At 47.2% G+C, this 20959-nt stretch overlaps 1 protein-coding gene across 1 annotated transcript; it reads right to left on the reverse strand.

Moving 5' to 3' along the window:
• Positions 1 to 271: 271 nt before the first annotated feature.
• LOC122659280 (secreted RxLR effector protein 161-like) lies at positions 272 to 631 on the reverse strand. The gene has a single exon (XM_043854410.1). The coding sequence runs from the start codon at positions 629 to 631 to the stop codon at positions 272 to 274; it is 360 nt and encodes a 119-aa protein (XP_043710345.1).
• Positions 632 to 20959: the final 20328 nt, after the last annotated feature.

Below are 20959 nucleotides of genomic sequence, written 5' to 3' on the forward strand. Positions count from 1 at the left end.
ATATCAGATCCGCTGAGTCCCAAGTCCCTAACGTGAACTAGGAAAACATCTCTAGTAATGGGCTTAGTCAACGGATCAGCCAACATATTGCCAATGGAGAATACTGCAGAACAACTTCACCTTGTGCTACCATATCTCAAATGTAGTGATACCGTATGTCAATGTGCTTGGCTCTACCATGGAACTTGCGGTCCTTCGTAAATGTAAGCGCTGTCGTGCTGTCACAGTGTATAAGCATAGTGTCGTTTGAGTGAGCTTAAACGCTAAGTCTCTACAAGAACCTCCTGAGCCAAACGGCCTCTTGTATAGCTGTCGAACATGCAACGTACTCCGACTCCATCGTGGACAAGACGATGCAGATCTGTTTCTTGCTACTCCAAGTGACAGCCCCACCTCCCAGGACAAATGCATACCCCAAAGTGGACTTGCGCTCGTCTCTATCATTAGCCCAATCAGCATCACTGTAGCCTCTCAGTCTCAAGTCTAAACCACTGAAGATGAGCAAGACGTCTACAGTGCCACGTAAGTATCGAAGTATCCTCTTTATTGCCTGCCAATGAACTGGCCCTGGGTTACTCTGGTAACGGCTCACCATGCCAATGGTAAAGCAAATTTCTGGACGCGTGCACATCCTCGCATAGATCAAACTGCCTACTAACGCTGCATAAGGTATTTTGGACATTTGGTTTCTCTCTTCATCACTCTTAGGGCATTGGTCTAAGCTTAAAATGCATGCCTTGTCCATTAGAGTGTCAATGGGTTTTGAGTTGCTCATATGGAACCGCTCCAGGACTTTCTTTATATAAGTCTCTTGAGATAAACTAAGAAGTCTCCTAGTCAGATCCCTCACAATCTAAACGCCCAACACAAAGTTGGCCTCACCCATGTCCTTCATCTCCAAAGTAGAGGACAGACACTCTTTAGTGGCGACAATCATTTCAATGTCATTCCTAGCCAACAAGATATCGTCAACATACAATGATAGGATAAGAAATCCCGCCTCGGACTGTTTAACATACACATAGTGGTCCTCTTCAATCATGTCAAAACCCGCAGTGGTAATGGCATGGTGAAATCTAATGTACCACTGCCTAGATGATTGCTTAAGGCCATAGATGGAACGCTTGAGATGGCATACTTTAGGGTCATGTTCCTTCTTCTCAAAGCCCACAAGCTGAGCCATAAAGATCTCCTCGTCCAGTTCTCCATTGAGAAAAGCAGTTTTAACGTCCAATTGGTAGAGTTCCAAATCCAACTTTGCGACAATGGCTAGAATGAGATGTATTAAGACCATTCTCACCACAGGGGAGAACGTCTCATCATAGTCTATACCCTCCTTTTGGGTATATCCCTTCGCCACAAGACGTGCCTTATATTTGTCAATTGATCCATCTGCCTTCCGATTGACCATCAGGACCCACTTGTCCCCGATGGCCTTGCACCCAGGTGGAAGATCAAATAACTCCCAGACTTGGTTCTTGCTCATAGCACTCAACTCATCTTCCATAGCAGCTTGCCACATTTATTTAGCTGGAGAAGAGAGCGCCTCACTCACTGAAGCTGGCTCATCCTCATCCCTCGGGGTATAGATGAGGGCAGTGTCCCCTTTCGTGTCCACATGCACTTTTTCACCTAGAGAGTTCTTGACCCGCGGGTTGTGCTCTTTCATTAGGTAGCACACTCCCACTGGGCTGATGATCACTCTCACCCTCTCTAGCGATCTCTTGATGAGTGTTTAATTCCTCACCCTCGCCAAGAGTAGGTGAGACGCTTTCATCAATCTCTATCTCAAAAAGATCAAGGTCTCTGCTAGCATCACTACTGCTAGGGAAATCGGTCTCTAAAAAATCCACATCGTGGGACTCACTCTCTGTCATTCCTCCATCTTAATGTTCACCGTACATTACATAGCCTTTCGAGGTATCGGAATATCTTATAAAGATACTCTTTTTAGCTCTAGGGCCAAGTTTCCCAAACTTATGGGAGGTACTATGAACATATCATGCACATCCTCATGGTCGTATATGCCCCAAAGTGGGCTTTGCACCTTTCCATAATTCATAGGGAGTGGAGAGAACTGACTGTGACAGAACGCGGTTAAGGACGTAAGCAGCGGTCAACATAGCATCCCCCCATAAGGATATTGGGAGGTTGGCCTGCGCCATCATCAATCTAACCATATCTAAAAGTGTCATATTCCTCCGCTCTGCTACACCATTTTGTTGTGGAGTGTGGGGAATAGTCAGCTGCCTAGTGATTCCTTTTTTCTCACACATCTCTTTAAATTGATCGGACAAATACTTACGTCCTTGGTTAGTGCGCAGAGTTTTTAACCTCTTGCCTTGTTGATTCTCAATCTCTACCACAAAGCGTTTGAAGCAATCTAGCGCTTCGCAGTGGTAAGCAATCAGATACACATAACCATATCGTGAATAATCATTGATAAAGGAGAAAAAATAGGAAGCACCATGACGTGCCTTCACGTTCATTGGTCCGCAGATGTCCGAATGGACAACCTCTAGGGTCTGGGATGCCCGTTTAGCCTTTCCAAAAGGCTTCCGGTAGGCCTTACCTGCTAAACAGGCCTCACTCACATGTCGGTAGGTTAACCTTAGCAAGTGAACTAAGAAGGCCCTCTCGAGCTAGCCATCCCATCCTATCTCAACCTATATGTCCTAGTCTAGCATGCCATGTAATTGAATCAGGACTAGTATTAGAATCAACTACAAAAGATGAAGAGGAAATAATAGGAATTATCAAATCTAATTTAATAAAACCATTCTCAAATCTACAATATCCAAAAATACTACCATTCAATCGTATCTCAAAAAAGACACCATAAAAAATAAAGGAATATCCTAAAGTCAATAATGCAGCAACGGAAAGTAGATTATGCTGGATTTTTTGTGCGTAAAGCACATCATGAAGTAGCAAGATGCGCCCAGTGCGCAATGTGAGCAGGTAGGTACCAACTCCTCGAACTGCTTCACTTGTACCATTCCCCATGTAATTACTTTGGGCGCCATCCAAAATCTTTCTATAATCTACGAACCCACCTCGATCTCGCGCTATGTGTCTTGTTGCACCTATATCCATAATCCAATCAGATTAGGTTTGGGCAACCAAAACATGTGTACATACAAAAGTACAAGGAGAGAGAGGCAGAAATGGTACCTGCTTTGCTTCAGTGCAGTCACGAATGAAGTGCCCCATCTTCTGGCAGCTATAGCACTTGACCTTGGTGATATCTTTCTTTTCACCTCGCTTGCCACGTCGGCGCTTGGTGGTCTAACGCCCAATTGGTGCAGCTTTCTGAGCTTGATCCTGATTCCCAGTGGTCCTTTGTCTCTTGCGCTTAGACCCATTCTTGTGCTACCCCGCTTGGGCGACAAAGGCATGTGATTGGGTTGCCTCTAGGTGCTCTGCCTCTAGTTCCATATGAGCGGCAATGTCTTTGAATGTCTTAATAGTGTCATTATGTGTCAAAACTATCTTCATCTACCCCCAAGAATCAGGCAATGTCCTGATGACGGCCTATACTTGCCGCTCATCGATAAGGTGTACCCCAGCATCATCCAATTTTTAGATCATGTCTTTCACGACCCAGAGGTGTTCAACCATAGTGTGCTTGGGGTCCTTACGGTACATCTCAAACTTCAAGGTCATGGACGTAAGTCTGGTCGTGGATGTACCACCACAGTCGAGCCTTACCTGGTCCCATATGGACTTGGCAGTCTCGCACTTCTCATACTGGCCGATAAGATCATCGTGTTTAACATAAGAAAGCGCACACTATGATCTCTCTTATACCAATTATCGTAAGCCTCTTTTTCTTGACGGTGACGGGCAGTAGTACCCACTTTGGATGGGGCCATTTTAGTGGTCAGGTGTTTAAGGTAATCTTGCTCATTAATCAAGAACTTGACCTTTCGGTACCACATATCATAGTTGGTGCCATCCAACTTATTTCCTTAGTTAAGGTTAGCTACAACACTTCTCGAGGCCATCACTATAATGTGCAAGGGAGGACATTTATTATACATCCATAAATCTAAAAATTTGTTTAAGAAACCCTAATTAAAATTAATGGTACCCTTCCCCACACGGTGAGACCAAAAACTTCGCTACGCTGGTAATCAAATCTCACATTGTGTGGGTTTGGGGACGTATAACTTTAATTGATTTTGAACAAAAATAAGAGGAAATGGCATCTCCTAACCACAATTTAATGCGCCATACATACGGGTGTACAAGGAACTCAATAAAGAGACTAGTTTGGTATTTGAAGTGATATGCCGAGTTGATACTAGGTTGTGATATGCATTGCAATAGCTCCCATTACATGGCTTCTCAAAATAAAATATTAAAAATACAACCAGCTCTTTACATTCAAGATTCCTACTACAAACTACCAGCGAGCACTGCACTTTGTATCACTTCCAAGTACCAACTCTAACATACTTCTATCCAAATAAAACACATCACTTGACAAGTACCAAATCCATCCTATGAAGATATAAAAATAATAAAACACATGGTTGCATGGGATGGGGTGTTTGACAGCGATACCCTAATGGCAGCATCAAACTGGTCCATATCGTAATGGGGGGAATCATATGTTTCTTTATTAACAAAGTAGCCATGGGCGATCTCCAATACACATGGGAAAAATATAGGACGATTTGGGGCAAAACCCTATCTCCCATTTTTCTCCCATGGATCTCACAAAATGGTTTCTCATTAATGGGGGGTTGCACATGACATAAATAAAATACCCCCAAAATGAGAAACCCTACAGGGGAGATCACCAAAATTTATTAGGGGCCATAAGAACAAATCACTATGATAAGGCATAGAATCACCTCACCAATCAGATGCTGCCACCTGGCTGAGCCGAGATCAATCCGAGGACTGACCTGAACCAAGGAAAGTCGGGCCGACTCAGTCCCGAGAGATTACATGGCCGAGCTGAGCACCACGGCTCAGCCCACAATGCACCCCACCAAATCAGCCATCGACCCCGAGCCGACCTCACGCGAGTCAGCCAAGGCCGAGGCCGAGCTCTGAGGCCAAATTATGAGGCCAAGCTCTGAGGCCGACCACTATGGCCGAGCTCTGAGGCCGAGCCCTCCACAAAAGCCTTTATAACGGCTCACCGAGAATCGCGAAGCCACATCAGCACAATCCAAGAATTGCGAGATAAGGATCCAACCACAATCCTACCACGATACAGAATCACACTTAGCTATGGACTCTTACCTTAACAAGAGTCCGACCCCAAAAATAACTCTCCACTTCGCTTTATGTGAGAGAGCCTTCCAAGAGAAGAACTCCTACCATACTAGGACTCTCCTAACCGCCTCACCTCACTCTATAAATACTCAGGTATGGAGCTCAAACGCTCATCTCACTTTTTACTAAGCTGTTACGCTATTATACTGGAGACCTGACTTGAGCATCGGAGATTCCTAGGCCGGAGCCACATCGGTCCTTTTTCGCTCACTCGGTTTTTTACAGGCTCATCCGTGGGCGAACTGGGTGACGGAGGTTTTTACACGCAACAGATTTGGCGCCATCAGTGGGAACGCCATTAGCAAGCCATCGTCGTTTCTACCAACTTCAAGAGCAAGAATAATGGTGCAAACAAGATCAGGACAGCACGGCTCTGCCTCCCGCAGGGATGAGCCACAACCTGATAGGCAACCGAGATGTTCGCTGCCCCTTGAGGCATCACAGCAAGGCGCGATCGGAATACCCCCTCGGGCAAGGGGTGTGCAGCCCAGCATGGGCGCCGCGGCCAATCCAATTCCCCCGTCGGAGGGTGGGAATGGTGGAAGTGTGCTGGACACAGCAAAGGCTGATCGGACACAGGTCGAGCCAAACTTGAACGGGCTGAGCCTACCACTGCCCCTACCCTTACCAAAGAATTTGGATCCGGAAGCCCTGGCAAATAACCGGCAAGTTATGGATTTGCAGCTGTAGATTCTCCACACCAACGACAAGCTGCGTACTTTCATGACCCAGATGGCCCAGGGTGGGCTGATGGGTCAACCACTGATCGTGCCCCCTCCAGCCCCGGTCCGTATACAGGGAAACTTGTAGCAGAATGATGGTCGGCATCAGGTCAAGCCAAGCCGAGCCGCATCATCACATCCGCCTCATCAGAAAACTCCTCCTCTGCGTCCCAATAGGAGTACTCGGTGGGATGAGCAGGAGCATCATCGGAGCCCGAGGACCGGGCAAGAGATCGAACCAGTGGCATCGATAGCGAGGAGATCAGTATTTTTGGGCCGGCTCAGAGAAGACGGACAGTCGAGGGCACACTGAGAACAACAGGAGGTAGCCCCCCGATGCCAAAGCCCGCCGCCCCTCCGAGAAGAGCAGCCGAGAAGCCCCCATGGGTCTAATTTCCAGATGGAAAGAAGGATAAGGAGGGGTGATGCTGACCGAGCCAACCAGAATGGCCGACCTCAACGGGACGACCAAGTGAACCGATCCTGAGCTGAAGGACAAAATGGTTGACCTCGGCCAAATGAACGGGGTAATTTACATCAGGTGGACGAGCCGAATAGCCGAGCACCTAAAATCGAACTGGAAAAGCAACTACAAGACTTGGCCGAGCAGGTGGAGGGATTAAAGAAACAGGCGACCCCGGACGCCTATTCCCTGGTCAGACGACACCCTTATCCTCCCGAGATCATAACCGCGCCACTACCGATCGTGTTCAAGCCACCTCCCTTCGACTGGAATAACGGGACTACCGACCTGATGGATCATATCAACTACTTCAAGGCGATAATGACCATGTATGGGGGAACCGAGATTGTCTCTTGTCGGGCTTTCCCTGCATCTCTTAAGGGCGCAGCGACCTCATGGTTCTCCTGGTTGCCACCAAACTCCATAACAGGCTTCGCTCAGCTTTGTCGAGCCTTTGTCACGCGCTTCTAGAGTAGCATGAAACACAAGAAGACGACGGTCAACCTCCTTAGCGTGAAGCAACGATCTGATGAGTCGATATGAGCATTCGTCTCACTTTTCAACAAAGAATCCTTAGACATCAAGGATTTGGATGAGGCCACAGCCCATACTGCGATGAGCAATGGGCTCACTGACATGGACCTCATCAAGGACTTGGCCCGGAAGCCGACCAAAAACTTAACTGAGCTCTTAGAGAGGTGCAATGAGTTTATAAATATGGCCGAGCTGCTCCAAGCCCGGAAGGGAAACGAAGGCTGAGCCGAGAAGAAAAGGCCGACGACTGATGACCGTAAGGAGGAAAAGTGGCCCAAGATTGACCGCCGAGCGGAGAGATCAGACCGAGCTCGAAGTCCTGACTATACCCCCTTGAACATGTCACGGAAAGAAATCTTGATGAAAATACAGGATGGCGGATACATCCGTCGACCCCGACCGATGCAAGTCGGGTTATCTCGGAATCCCAACAAGTATTGTCAATTCCACAAGGACACTGGTCATGACACTGAGGATTGTTATAAGTTGAAAAGAGAAATCAAAGAGCTGATCAAGGCAGGGAACTTGAAGCGGTACATCAAGGGAGGCCGACAAGGCTACAAAGGTCGGAGGTCCAAAGGTCGCGACTAGAAAAGGGCCGAGCCGAGGTCTAGGAATGGACGAGCCGAGCATGACAAGGATAAAGCCCGAGCTGAGAAGAAAGATGATGGGTTCGGGCCGAGCAGTGACAAGGGAGCTCCCATATACACTATCCTTGAAGGGCCCGGACAAGAGTCCACTCGGAAGGCCAAGGCAAATGCACGGTTCATTGGATTCGTCGAGATGCCAGGCAAAAGGCCGAAGTCTGAGGCGACGATCTCCTTCATCGAGGCCGACTTGGTAGGTATAAGTTTACCTCACGATGATGTTTTGGTAGTGCAGGTGGAAATTGCAAAGAGACCCATTCATTACGTATTGGTCGACACGGGCACATCCGTGGACCTTATGTCGCTAGACGCATACCGATAATTTGGCTTTGGCGATGAAGCGCTCAAGCCAGAGGGCACCTCACTTCATGGGTTCTCGGGAGCCGCCGCCACCATCAAGGGCTCAATCGACCAACTGGTCATGTTCGGACAAGCTCCACGTCAAGCGACGATCCAAGTCAAATTCATGGTAGTGCGGTTGGTGGTGGCCTTCAACGCCATACTCGGCTGCCCATCATTGACCGCTCTCCAAGCCATCATCTCGCCGACACACTTGAAGATGAAGTTCCCTACAGAGAACGGCATTGGAGAAATCCGAGGTGATCAAAAGAAAGCTCAGGAGTATTACGCCACATTTGTCAAGCAAAATAAAGGCAACGTCCGAGGAATGGAAATGTGCGTCGAACACCTCCCAGAAGACCAGTGGGATGAGCGCACAAAAAGGCACGAAAGACTTGCAGAAGACCTCATCCCAGTCTCCCTTAGCGATGAAGATCCGATGAAGATAGTACAACTCAGGTCATTATTGAGTGAAGAACAAAGGAGTTGGCTGGGAAAATTCTTAAGGGTGAATGCCAATGTCTTTGCCTGGTCAGCCACCGATATGCCGGGCATACCAAGGCACATAGCCAAGCACCGACTCCACGTGGATCCGAGCCAAAAGCTGATCCAATAGAAGAGAAGGAACTACACCCTTGATTGGCAAGCCACAATCAAAGAGGAGGTGGAGAAGCTTCGACGATCAAGGTTCATTCGAGAAGAAAAATTCCCGACTTGGTTGGCGAACATCATTATGGTTCCCAAGCCGAACGGGAAATGGAGGATGTGCGTCGATTACACCGACCTTAACAAGGCTTGCCCAAAGGATGAGTACCCGCTACCATGGATTGATCTCTGTACCATGGATTGATCTCTTGATTGACGCCACAGCGGGGCACGAAATGTTGAGCTTCATGGACGCGTACTCCGGCTACAGCCAAATCATGATGCATGAGGAGGATGAGTCATACATAGCATTCTGAACTGACCAAGAAAATTTCTGTTACAAGGTCATGTCGTTCGGATTGAAGAACGCCAGAACAACATATCAACGACTGGTGAACAATAAATTTCGCGAGCAGATCGGAAGAAACATGGAAATCTACGTGGATGACATGTTAGTGAAGAGCTTGAAGGCTGAGCACCACTTGGCCGACCTGGAAGAAGCCTTCGGCGTGCTAAGGAAGAACCAAATGAAACTGAACCCCGCCAAGTGTGCATTCGGCGTGACCTCGGGAAAGTTCCTCGGCTTCATGGTCTCTGTCAGAGGCATCGAGCCCAATCCAGTGAAAATCAAGGCCATCCAAGAGATGAGCCCTTCAAGGATGATCCGAGAAGTACAAAGGCTAAACGGGCGAGTGGCGACGCTGGCACGATTCATGTCGAGGTCGGGTGACAAGTGCCTGCCATTCTTCAAGGCCCTCAAGAACATCCAAAACCCGAAGGACTTCATTTGGTCGAACGAATGTCAACAAGCTTTTGAAGAGCTAAAGAAATACTTGGAGAACCCGCCTCTTCTCAGCCGACCCGAGCCAAAAGAAGAGCTTCAAGTTTACTTAGCCGCTGCCCCGGTGGCGGTCAACGCGGTGTTGGTTAGGGAAGAAGGCCGAGCTCAGAAGCCCATATACTACATCAGCCATGTTCTTGTCGACGCCGAGACGAGATACTCCAAGTTTGAGAAGGTAGCATTCGCTCTTGTCACAGCCGTGAGAAAGCTAAGGCCATACTTTTAAGCTCATCCGATCACGGTGCTGACTGACCAGCCTCTCAAGAAAATATTGCACAAGCCCGACGTGTCAGGTCGGCTGATCACCTGGGCAGTCAAGCTGAGTGAGTACGATATAAGCTATCGCCCGAGGACCGCGATAAAAGGACAAGCACTTGCCAACTTCTTCGCCGAGTGCACAATGCCCGACCTCGAGGTCGAGGAAGAGAAGACACCGAAAGAAGCCAATGCGAAAGCTAAGGCCGACCCGACCTGGACCATGAACGTTGATGGCTTGAGCAACCCCAGAGGAAGCGGGGCTGGGCTGATCCTGGTAAGCCCAGAAGGGTTTCGTGCCCAATACGCCCTAAGGTTCAAGTTTTTAGCCTCGAACAATGAGGTCGAATATGAGGCCCTCCTGGTCGGACTCTGAGTCAGCAAAGTCATAGGCGTCAAGCAATTGAGGGTACGAGGAGACTCGCAACTTGTGGTCAACCAGGTCAACGAAGACTATGAGGCGAAAGATGAAAGAATGATAGCCTACTTGAGCCGAGCACGAGAGTTGATTTCTGAGCTCGAGCACTTTGAGATGACCCGACTACCAAGGAAAGAGAACGTCGTGGTCGATACCCTGTCTAGGTTAGCCGAGGCCGACCTCCCAAATCTTAGCCGATCAGTATACATTGAGATTCTGGAAAAGCCTTCCTTGCAAGAAGAAAGCGTCAAACACATTGAGGAGGACGGGCTGACCTGAATGGACCCCATTGTAAACTACTTGGAAAATGACCAACTCCCGGAGAGTCGGGAAGAAGCAAGAAAAATCAAAATCCAAGCTGCCAAGTACACCATGATCGACGGAGTGCTTTATAAGAAAGCCATCTCAGCGCCCCTTCTCCGATGCCTTGGACCGAAGGGAGCCGAGTACGCCCTGGCCGAGGTGCACGAAGGAATACGTGGGAGCCACATGGGCGGCCGAGCTCTAGTATATAAGATACTTCGACAAGGGTTCTACTGGTCGAGAATGCAAGAAGAGGCCATGAAGTATGTGAAGACGTGCGAGAAGTGTTAGCTCTTCGCACCAGTGCTAAGCCGACTTGCAACAAAGTTGACCTCTATGCTGAGCCCAATCCCCTTCGCTATGTGGGGGATGGACATTCTCAGAGATTTCACCCCGGCATTGGGGAACCAAAAGTATGTGGTCGTGGTGATCGACTACTTCACCAAGTGGGTCGAGGCTGAGCCCCTGGCAACCATCACCGAGAAGAGCATGGAGAAGTTCTTTAGGGATAAGGTCATCTACCGGTTCGGACTACCAAAAGTGCTCATCACGTATAATGGCGCGTAATTCAATAACCCGACCTTCCGAGAGTTCTGCAAGTACTTCAACATTAACTTTCGACCGGTCTCAGTAGCTCATCCACAAGCCAATGGACAAGTAGAAGTGTTGAACCAAACACTACTTGCGGGGATCAAAAGAAGATTGGATGAAGCCAAAGGTAGATGGGTGGAAGAGCTGCCGAACGTCCTATGGGCATATCGAACAACCATAAGAACACCTACCGGGGAGAGTCCTTTTCGGCTAGCATACGGAACTGAAGCCCTCACTCCCATCAAGGTCAAAGTGTCATCATACCGAGCGCTCAACTTTGATGAGAAGACCTACGAGGATGGGCTCAAAGCCAACCTCGACTTTCTCGACGAAGTCCGAGAGAACGCCTTGCTTCGGAACACAGCTTACAAACAGAAGACGGCAAAGTACCATGACTCGAGGGTGAAGGAACGACATTTTCTCCAAGGAGACTTCGTCCTCAGAAATCTCAGCGCATCCCAGCTAAGGCAGCAAGGAAAGTTGGCACCAAATTGGGAAGGCCCGTACATAGTCTCCAAGCAAATTCGCCCAGGAACGTATCGCTTGCAGACTCCTTGCTTCGGAACACAGCTTACAAACAGAAGACGGCAAAGTACCATAACTCGAGGGTGAAGGAACGACATTTTCTCCAAGGAGACTTCGTCCTCAGAAATCTCAGCGCATCCCAGCTAAGGCAGCAAGGAAAGTTGGCACCAAATTGGGAAGGCCCGTACATAGTCTCCAAGCAAATTCACCCAGGAACGTATCGCTTGCAGACTCCGAGGGGCAAGAAGGTACCGAGGCTGTGGAACTCAGAAAATTTGAAGAAATTTTTCCAGTAGTCTTCTTAGATATCCTGCTCGGCACGGTCTATGATGAGCATATTTTGTACTCGGCTTCGGCCTCGACGTTGACGATTCAATAAAACAAAGTCTTTCCCCACTACTTAGCATACTTTCAAACTCCAAGCATGCCGAGTCATAAGACTAGTCCTCATAGACCTGGCCAACGTCAAAGACCGACCCTCATAGGTCTGCAACCAAGTCATAAGACAGGTCCTCATAGACCTGGTCGACGTCAAAGATCGACCCTCATAGGTCGACAACCAAGTCATAAGACCGGTCCTCATAGACCCGGCCAACGTCAAAGACCGACCCTCATAAGTCAGCAACCAAGTCGTAAGATCGATCCTCATAGACCTGGCCGACGTCAAAGACCGACCCTCATAGGTCGGCAACCAAGTCATAAGACCGGTCCTCATAGACCTGGCCGATGTCAAAGACCGACCCTCATAGGTTGGCAACCAAGTCGTATGACCGGTCCTCATAGACCTGGCCGACCTCAAAGACCGACCCTCATAGGTCGGCTAAGTCAGAAGACCGACCCACATAGTTCAGTGACTAGACTAACAAGCATAAATTCTCGCCACAGTCGAGCTGAACGAAAGCCAAAAAGCAAACAAAATTACCCAAGGCATTGTGCTCGGCCATAGAGTCAGCTCGCCCACACAACCAATCAAGTGGTAGCTGGACCGAGCTGACCAGTGAAAACGATAAGTTAATAAAGACGGACGACAACATGACCTCGGCCCATCGCAGACGTTTCCTGACCAAGCGGTCAGGCCGACCCGATCGACCCAACACAGCATAGCTACAAAATAACCAAGTCCTAGAACTCGGCTAAGAGGCCAGGTCGGCAGATCGGCCACGGCACACAGATAGTCAAGAACAACACATGCAAGGAAAGAAAGGCAAATGAGTGCCGAGCTAAAACACTTAGACAATTTGTAAAAAGAAAGTCTTCTATTCATTAAAGGCCGACAGCCCGGAATGGTTATAAAAAGCGAGCAGCTCGGCCCCGTTCATACAAAAAAAAAAAAAGAGAATTTATCCAAAACCTTGCGTAGGGGGATGTGTACATCAAAAGAAGAAAGGGAACCTAGAGCTTGACGGTATGGAGGTGGTCCTTGGAAATAGGGTCCTCGACGGTGATCTCCCTGACGACGGCATCCTTGGCAATCTCCTCCTAGGGAAAGATCACGGTCAAGTCGACCTGGTCGACCTCCACCCCAGCATCGTCTCCCAACTCCTCGATCACGGTGGTCTCGTCATCGTCAAATTGGGAAAGTTTGAGGGTAGGGTAGATGGCCTTTATCTCCTTCAGGAGGTCAGCCCGACCAGCCTCATAACCCTCGCCGTACAGCGGCTTCCTTATTTCATGGCACACCTCGGTGTATTCCTCCGACTTGAGGTACTCGGTAACAGCCTCGGCTCGAGCCCATGCCAGGTCGTCCTTGGCCTTCTTCTTGGCTTGGTCGAGCTGAGCCTTCAGGGACTCGACCTCTTCCCCCCGCTTCGCTTCTGCCTCCTCCAAGCTCTTGACCTTGGCCTCGGCTTCCTCGAGCTTTGTTGCGGTCTCCTGACGCCTCGGGACGGCCTCGCGAGCGTCCTTGTTAGCCAACTTGACCTGAGCCTCAAGAGAGGAGTTTGCGGTCAGAAGCCGTTTGAATCGGAGGAGGGTCTCCAAGGCCTTGGAAAACCCCTGAAAAAGACAACCGAACATTAGCAAGGCCAAGCACAATAGGTCAGACCACTCAATAAAAGCCGAACAGAAAGCTTACCATATTAAAGTCTTCGAACAGGGACGAGAGGAGCTTGGGGTCGGTCAACTTCTCGAGCATTTCCCTGTCCCGAGGAAGCCGACTTGCATCGAGCCATTCCTTTGCATGCGCGGCCGACATCAGGGCCGAGTCCCCTGGGAAGAGGCTCCAGTTTGGCCTCAGCGGGACATTATTGGCCGAGGCCCTCCCCAGGATGTATCGGGATTCATCGGTCAGCAAGGCCACAGGCAGAGGACCACCACCTGTCAGATTGACCGAGAGCTTCTAACGTTTGATGTCCCTCGGCAGGCTCAGCTCACCCTTTCGACCCTTCCCTCTTCGAGAGGGGCTCGGCAGGGCTCTGTACTTCTTGGCCTCGAGGCCAACCACCGTGTCAGTTGGGCTCGGTAGCATAGCCTTGCCCTTCAACGTCTTGGCAGACTCGCCTCGAGACTTCTTCTCGGTGTCTAATCCTCCTACAAGTATGTTCAATTTTGGGGTCAAAACCTAATAGGTCAGGTCGGGCTGAGCACGTACCAAGCATACAACGACCAAGCTACACTAGGCTGGGACCGAGCATACAAGTGTATCAACCTCGCTATCAGGGTCCAAACATAGTAAGTGTAGGGTCGAATGTCCTAATGTGGGACCGATCAAAATAGGGTAACTAAGCTCGCGGGACCGCACATACAAGGGTAACCTATACTAAAAGAAAAAGAAAATTACAAAAGTGGTAAAGAAAAATTACAGAATAAAATTAAAATGAAAATTACACATGTAAATTAAAACTATAATGAAAACTATCCTTAAAAAAATGAAAAGTTTAAACTACCCTAAATAAAATGAAATCCTAAGCTAGCGCGGATCGAAACGTACCAAGGTCAATCCTAAAGTTAAATGGGACCAAAGCATACAAGGGTAACTAAGCCAATGTGGGACCGAATCATACAAGGCTGAAATTAGCTATTAAAAGAAAAATAAAGAGAAAAGTTAGAGAATATCACAGAGGCTATCCGGACTGCATCGGTGTCTTTTTGAAAGAACCAATTCCAGCTAAACCGTATCCCCTCTTAAACAATCTCCAACGATTCAATACCTATAGCAGAAAATAAACCGTGAGTCTATCACTAATACTAAAGACAAATTCAGAATGAATAGTAAATTGAGCTATGTTAACACAAGAAAAAAAAGAAATCAAAATTAATGCTACTGTAGGCTATTAAACTAAGAGATGCAAAAATCTGAAGTACCTAAAACGAAAATCAGAAATAAAGATTAAAGCAAGCTATTGAAAGAACATTAAAAGACTCGATAAAACTCTAGCAATCGTGCTCTAGTTCTCCGGCAACGGCGTCAAAATTTGGTCGAGTCGTTGAACCAATCAAAAATAAACCTAACTAAACACTAATATAGTGGAAAGTACGGGTATCGAACTACGGGGAACAGAGGCTAAGTTGCACAAAATTAAATCAAGTCTAAGGTGGAACTAAAAATGCAAATTAATTAAATTAAAGCTAACACTAGCAACTGATTAAATCAAATAAAAGATGGTGAGAAAATACTGTTTTTAGGTTGAATCAATTTTAATTTAGATTCATCATTCAAACTCTCTCATATTCGGCTCATGGCGACTACGAGCCCCATGACAACCACAGAAAATAGGGTCCCTTCTAAGTATAAAGTATCTTGGCAAAATTGTCGTCCGATCACTACAATGAATCGAAAGTTCAAAGAACTTGGGTACACACAATCCACTCAGGTATACCGTATCATCGATACGACCACATGAATCAATTCAATACTATTGCTTGGTAGGTTAAATTGAATCACAGAAACAAATTACCCTAACTAGATGTAAACATGATTACATAAAAATCACAATGAGATGTCTAAGTCTTTTCCAAGCAATCAATAATAAAAGAGAATGAATAATTAAATCATCCTTAAAGTATCATCTTCCCAAAAATAGTAGCAAGTTTAGTTACTCATTTAACATAAGTGAAATAAAGAGAAGTTAGGGATACAAGCCAAGGAACTAGAGGGAACAAGAGAGTTGAAGCAATGGCAGCAATGGCGATGGTAGATGCTCTTCCTCTCCTCTTCTTCTTCTTCAAGTCTTCTTCTCCCAAAACCATAGAGCTTGCCTCCTCTCAAAAAACTAAGAACGAACTCCCCTCGTTTTCTCCCTTGTTGAATATATATCCCCTTTTAATTCCCCCCCCCCCCCTTCCTTTTGAAATCCAATCTGTCTCCCTTCTTTTTGAAATCCATCCCTCTTTTTTAGGGGAGAAGTGATATGGGTTTTGAAATAAAAAACCGAAAAATTAATCCAAGGGAATTGGGTTCGACTAAGAGAGTAAGAGAGATGGAGGGAACGTGTGAGATGGGATGACTTAAAAAAAAGTAAAAAGATGTTTAAGAGTTTTTGAATTAACAAACTAGAAGGAGAGAGAGAGAGAGATTTACGTGGGAATAGATTTCTCTCTTCTTTCTTTTATTTTATTTTTTTTTTTTCTTCACACTTTCTAACTTTGCCATAATCTATTTTTTTGCCATAATCCCTCCTTGTTTGACCCGAATCGATTTGACCCAAGAATTAAATGTTAACCATTTAATTTTTCTGATGCAATGAGTCCAATATCGATTTTTCTTGAAAATCCTCCTCTTTGTCAAATTATGATAATGCCCTTGAGATGATGATTTAAGCACTTGCGGACCCTTGACCCAGCTGGTAAACATCCAAAATCGACTAAGGAGGCTGATTCTATCATTGATTCATGCTTTTCTCCTTCCAGGCCTGCAATCATTGAAATCACATAACAGTATCAAATCCTTCATAAATATTCAAATAAAAACCATAAATAAATAGTGATTTCTATCTAAGATTACAGCCCAATCAGACTCGCCTCGAGACTTCTTCTCGGCGTTTTTTCTCCTCCTCTCCGCAACGGTCTTGGCCCTGAGCCGAGCCGTGTCCATTGGGGGAATGTGACCGACCACTGCAAGAGAAACAGCATGTTAAAAATATGCCAAAAGAAAGAAAAGACCAAGTAAACAGGTCGGCTCGGATGCCCCAGCCGACCACGGCAAACTGAAGACAGATCAGCTCGGACTCCTACCAGGGGTCATATGCCACCTTTGAAGGAACCCCTCGTCCAAGAGCTGGAGGACATCAAAAGGCTGATGCTAGCGGATCAGGTCGAGCGAGGTCAGCTCGTTCTCGATCAGGGGCAAGGTCCTGTTGACATAACCTAAGTGGATCACCTTCCCCTCGGCCCAGAAGGGGCAGTTCGGGATGGAAGCAAAGAAGAACCAAGGCTTCCAGTTTTTATTTGAGGACGGCGTTCCGACCAGAAACTTGTGGCAGCTCAGCACTGCGTTCTTCCCAGTGCGGCGGGTGAAATAATACCACCCCTTCTCCGGTAACTTCTTCAGGAAAAAGAGCTGAGAAAAAAGAGCCATGCTCGCAGCTCGGCCCATCTCACCGAAGAGGATGTGGAAGCCGTACACGGGCAGTCACGAGTTCAGCACCAGCTGACCTGGAGACAGGTGGAAATGGTCCAAGATCTGGTCCACCAGGTCAAGCATAGGAAGCCTAAAGGCATACCTGAAGGGCATCTCGTACAAGGTCACCTCGCCAGGACAAATGAAGCAGGCCATCTCCCTAGGGTTAGGAGCTCGGAGCTCGATGTCCTCGGAGATGGTGTAAGTCGCCCTGAGGCGTTGGAGGTCGGCATCAGTAACTGTGCTCTGGACTGTGCCGACACTTCCTTCTTCAAGCTCGGGAATGTTAGCAGACGAGCTGACCAAGCCGACCCCATCTCAGGAAGAACCTTCCTTACCCGACTCCTCATCATTGGTCGAAGATGATCCCGAGCCCTCAGCTCGGTCTTCAGGAATTGGCTGGGCCTCAAGGCTGGACTCCATGGGTAGGGGAAGCTCGGTGACGTCGGCCTGACGTGGCTCTGCTACGATGGGCTCGTCCGAGGTTGAGCCCAACAGGTCTATTGTGGGGGAGCGAGCAGGGAGCTCTCGGCTCAGACTCGCACCCTCAGCCGCCCTAGCGAACACCTCTCCCGCATGACTACTACCAACTGACATAATGGGCAGAGGGGACTTACTAGTCGAAGAAGCTTCGGAGATGAGCTGAACATGAACTAGAAAGCTGAGAACGCCGAGCACCGAATGAGCTGAAGAATCTGAGCTAGCCGAGCAGTCAAAAACTTGAAACAGTGAAGACTGAATAAAGAAGGGTCACCTACTTATAGCCACTGAGCAGAGAAGATCCAACGGCTGAGAAGAACTCAACAAGATCTAATGGCCTAGATCAAAGAACGATTCGACTTTTCGAGTGCAATTATAGGGGCGGATGATGTGGCACTACCCTAACTGTCAGGCCGTACAATGTCATATCGCCGATGGGATGAACTCGGCTCGGTAACAAGGAGAGGCAGTCGAGCAAGCCAGAAAATTTCACTCATCAGGGTCGAGCCGACCCCAGATGAGTGGGGGGGCCTGTGATAAGGCATAGAATCACCTCACCAATCAGATGCTGCCACCTGGCCGAGCAGAGATCAATCTGAGGACCGACCTGAACCAAGGAAAGTCGGGCCAACCCGATCCCGAGAGATCACATGGCTGAGCTGAGCACCACGGCTCAGCCCACAAAGCACCCCCCCAAATCAGCCATCGACCCCGAGTCGACCTCACGCGAGTCAGCCGAGGTCGAGGCCGACCACTGTGGCCGAGCTCTGAGGCCGAGCCCTACACAAAAGCCTTTGTAATAGCTTGCCGAGAATCGCGGAGCCACATCAGCACAATCCGAGAATCACGAGATAAGGATCGAGCCACAATCCTACCGCGATACGGAATCACACTTAGATATGGACTCTTACCTTAATAAGAGTCCGACCCCAAAAATAACTCTCCACTTCGCTCTACGCGAGAGAGCCTTCCAAGAGAAGAACTCCTACCATACTAGGACTCTCCCAACCGCCTCACCTCACTCTATAAATACTCAGATATGGAGCTCAAACGCTCATCTCACTTTTTACTAAGCTATTACGCTGTTGCACTGGAGACCTGACTTGAGCGTTGGAGATTCCTAGGCCGGAGCCACACCGGCTCTCTTGTGCTCACTCAGTTTCTTGCAGGCTCATCCGTGGGTGAACCGGGTGACGGAGGTTTTCACATGCAACACACTAATACATGATATGCTTCAATAAAGAAACCACATAAATAACATATCATTGACAAACCCCAATGCATGCATAACAAAATAAAGCATATGCATATAGTTGTAACTAGCCAAAAACATGTCACATGCATTTTGTTACAACCATAACCCCCAAATTATGCATATAGTTATAACCAAAATACAAATCATATATGCAATCTGTTTTATAACAAAAAAAAAAACCATAAAAAATATCAGTTTTTCTTTTTTTTAATTCTATTCCTCTTTCTTCTTCTTCTTTTTCTCTTCTTCTTCTCTTTTCTCTTTTGGTTTAAACGTGCTACTGCCTAGGCAGCGTTCTTTTTTTTTGTTTTTGAACTGCTGCAGCGCCGTGCTTGGCGCTGCCGAGCATGGCTGCTGCCTCAGCTTCCCCCCCCCCCCCTTTTGTTTTCTAAACCCTACTGCAGTCGTGCTTGGCTCTGCCGAGCATGGCTGCTGCCCCAGCCTGCTGCGCACACGCGGTTGCAATAGCCGCGGGCCAAGGCCTACTGCTGCCGCTGCCGCACGCCGCTGGCCCTCCCGTTCTTCCCTTCGTGTTCCCTTCTCCTGCACGCACTTGCACATAGTCGCAATAGCAGCCGCGTGCTGCTGCCTTGCTGTCCGCCAAGGGCCGCGGCTTCTATGGGTTTCATCGCATGGGAAGAATAGAAAGGAAAGAAAAAAAAAAAAAAAAAAAAGGAAGAAGGAAGAAAGAGATCCGATTGTCCAGATTCAAAATAAATTTTTTTTGTGATCTCCATTAACAAAAATATTCATCATGTGCGAACCGCAAACCCTAATGGCTCTGATACTATTGTTAGGGATTCATGCATTCTATTCCATATATAATGAGGTTTAGGGATTACCTAAACCGAATGGAATCGCAGCGGAAGAGATGATCGACCACGGCTTACAGTTATGAGCACTTCACGATCACGACAGGCTTCTCTCCACGAGAGAACTCCACACCACAAAACCCTAAGCAACTGAATGAAAACCCTAGGGAAAACACAGAACTTGAAAGAGAGGGAGAGAGATTCTACTTGTGTTACTATCTTAGGGTTTGAGCCAAATAACATATTTATAGGCTAAACCCCTTGGGCGCCCCCACTAATCCGGTTCCCTCTGGGAATCTAAACAAGGGACAAGAAGGGGGGAAGGGATCGATCACTTAAGTGATCGTTCCTCCCTCTCTTGTCTTGGGCCTACGATCAGCCTCCCATGTGGGCAATCAAGTTGGGCCCAAAGCCCATATCTTATTACAATGCCCAACAAATGAATTTTGAATTGGGTTCTTTCTTTCTGTGTGTGTTTTTCTCACAATTGAGCTGTAGTTTTTCTGTTTACAAAATTTAGTGAATGGGAACAAATTCAATAGAAAGAAGCTGTTATACCTGGAATTCTATTTTCATTCTATAGATTATTTATACCTTGGAAGATTTGGGATCTTTGCATCTGATAAGTTTATTGATATGGGAAACAGGTAAATGAAAAAACTGATTGCATAAAGCTGACTGTCTGATATGTTATACTATTTTGGATGATGGGGAAAGGCAATTACCACAACAGGTATCCTTCAAATCTTCATGATAGTTGAAAATTTTGTTGGCAATAACCATAACTCTCACATGCTGGCCTAGTTTAGGCTCCTTTGTTGGTAAAAACCATAACTGTCACACATTGGCCTAGTTTAGACTTCAGTGAGTTGATGATTCACTAATGGACTGGTAGAACAGTTCAAGTCAATTTGTTAGATCTGAGGGATGAGTAATTGGAATGGAATGCTTAAATTAAATTTAGACGAGATTGAGAAAACCCAAAAAGAGAGAATAGTTCAAAGCATTGTGGTTTTGCTATTGGATCACAAAATAGATGATGAATTCACAAAACTTGAAAAAATATGCTTTCAATCTTTAAGGATCAGATTGGATATGCACCGAAATTTGTGGGTCTGGCAAAAATCGTCACCCAGCTGATATGTTTGGCTATTACCAAATCCTGGGAATGAAGGAAATCCTTATATTTTCAAAATCTCTAATGGTATCACTTTTTTTTGTCCCTTATTTTGAGTTAACCAGACTACCCTGTTCAGACTTCAGAGCACATGGATATAGTA

This window comes from Telopea speciosissima, chromosome 4, assembly GCF_018873765.1.
Source record: "Telopea speciosissima isolate NSW1024214 ecotype Mountain lineage chromosome 4, Tspe_v1, whole genome shotgun sequence".
NCBI lineage: Eukaryota > Viridiplantae > Streptophyta > Magnoliopsida > Proteales > Proteaceae > Telopea > Telopea speciosissima.

Coding starts and splice junctions, on each gene's coding strand:
- LOC122659280 (XM_043854410.1), bottom strand. CDS start 631: ATGTGCACGCGTCCAGAAATTTGCTTTACCATTGGCATGGTGAGCCGT.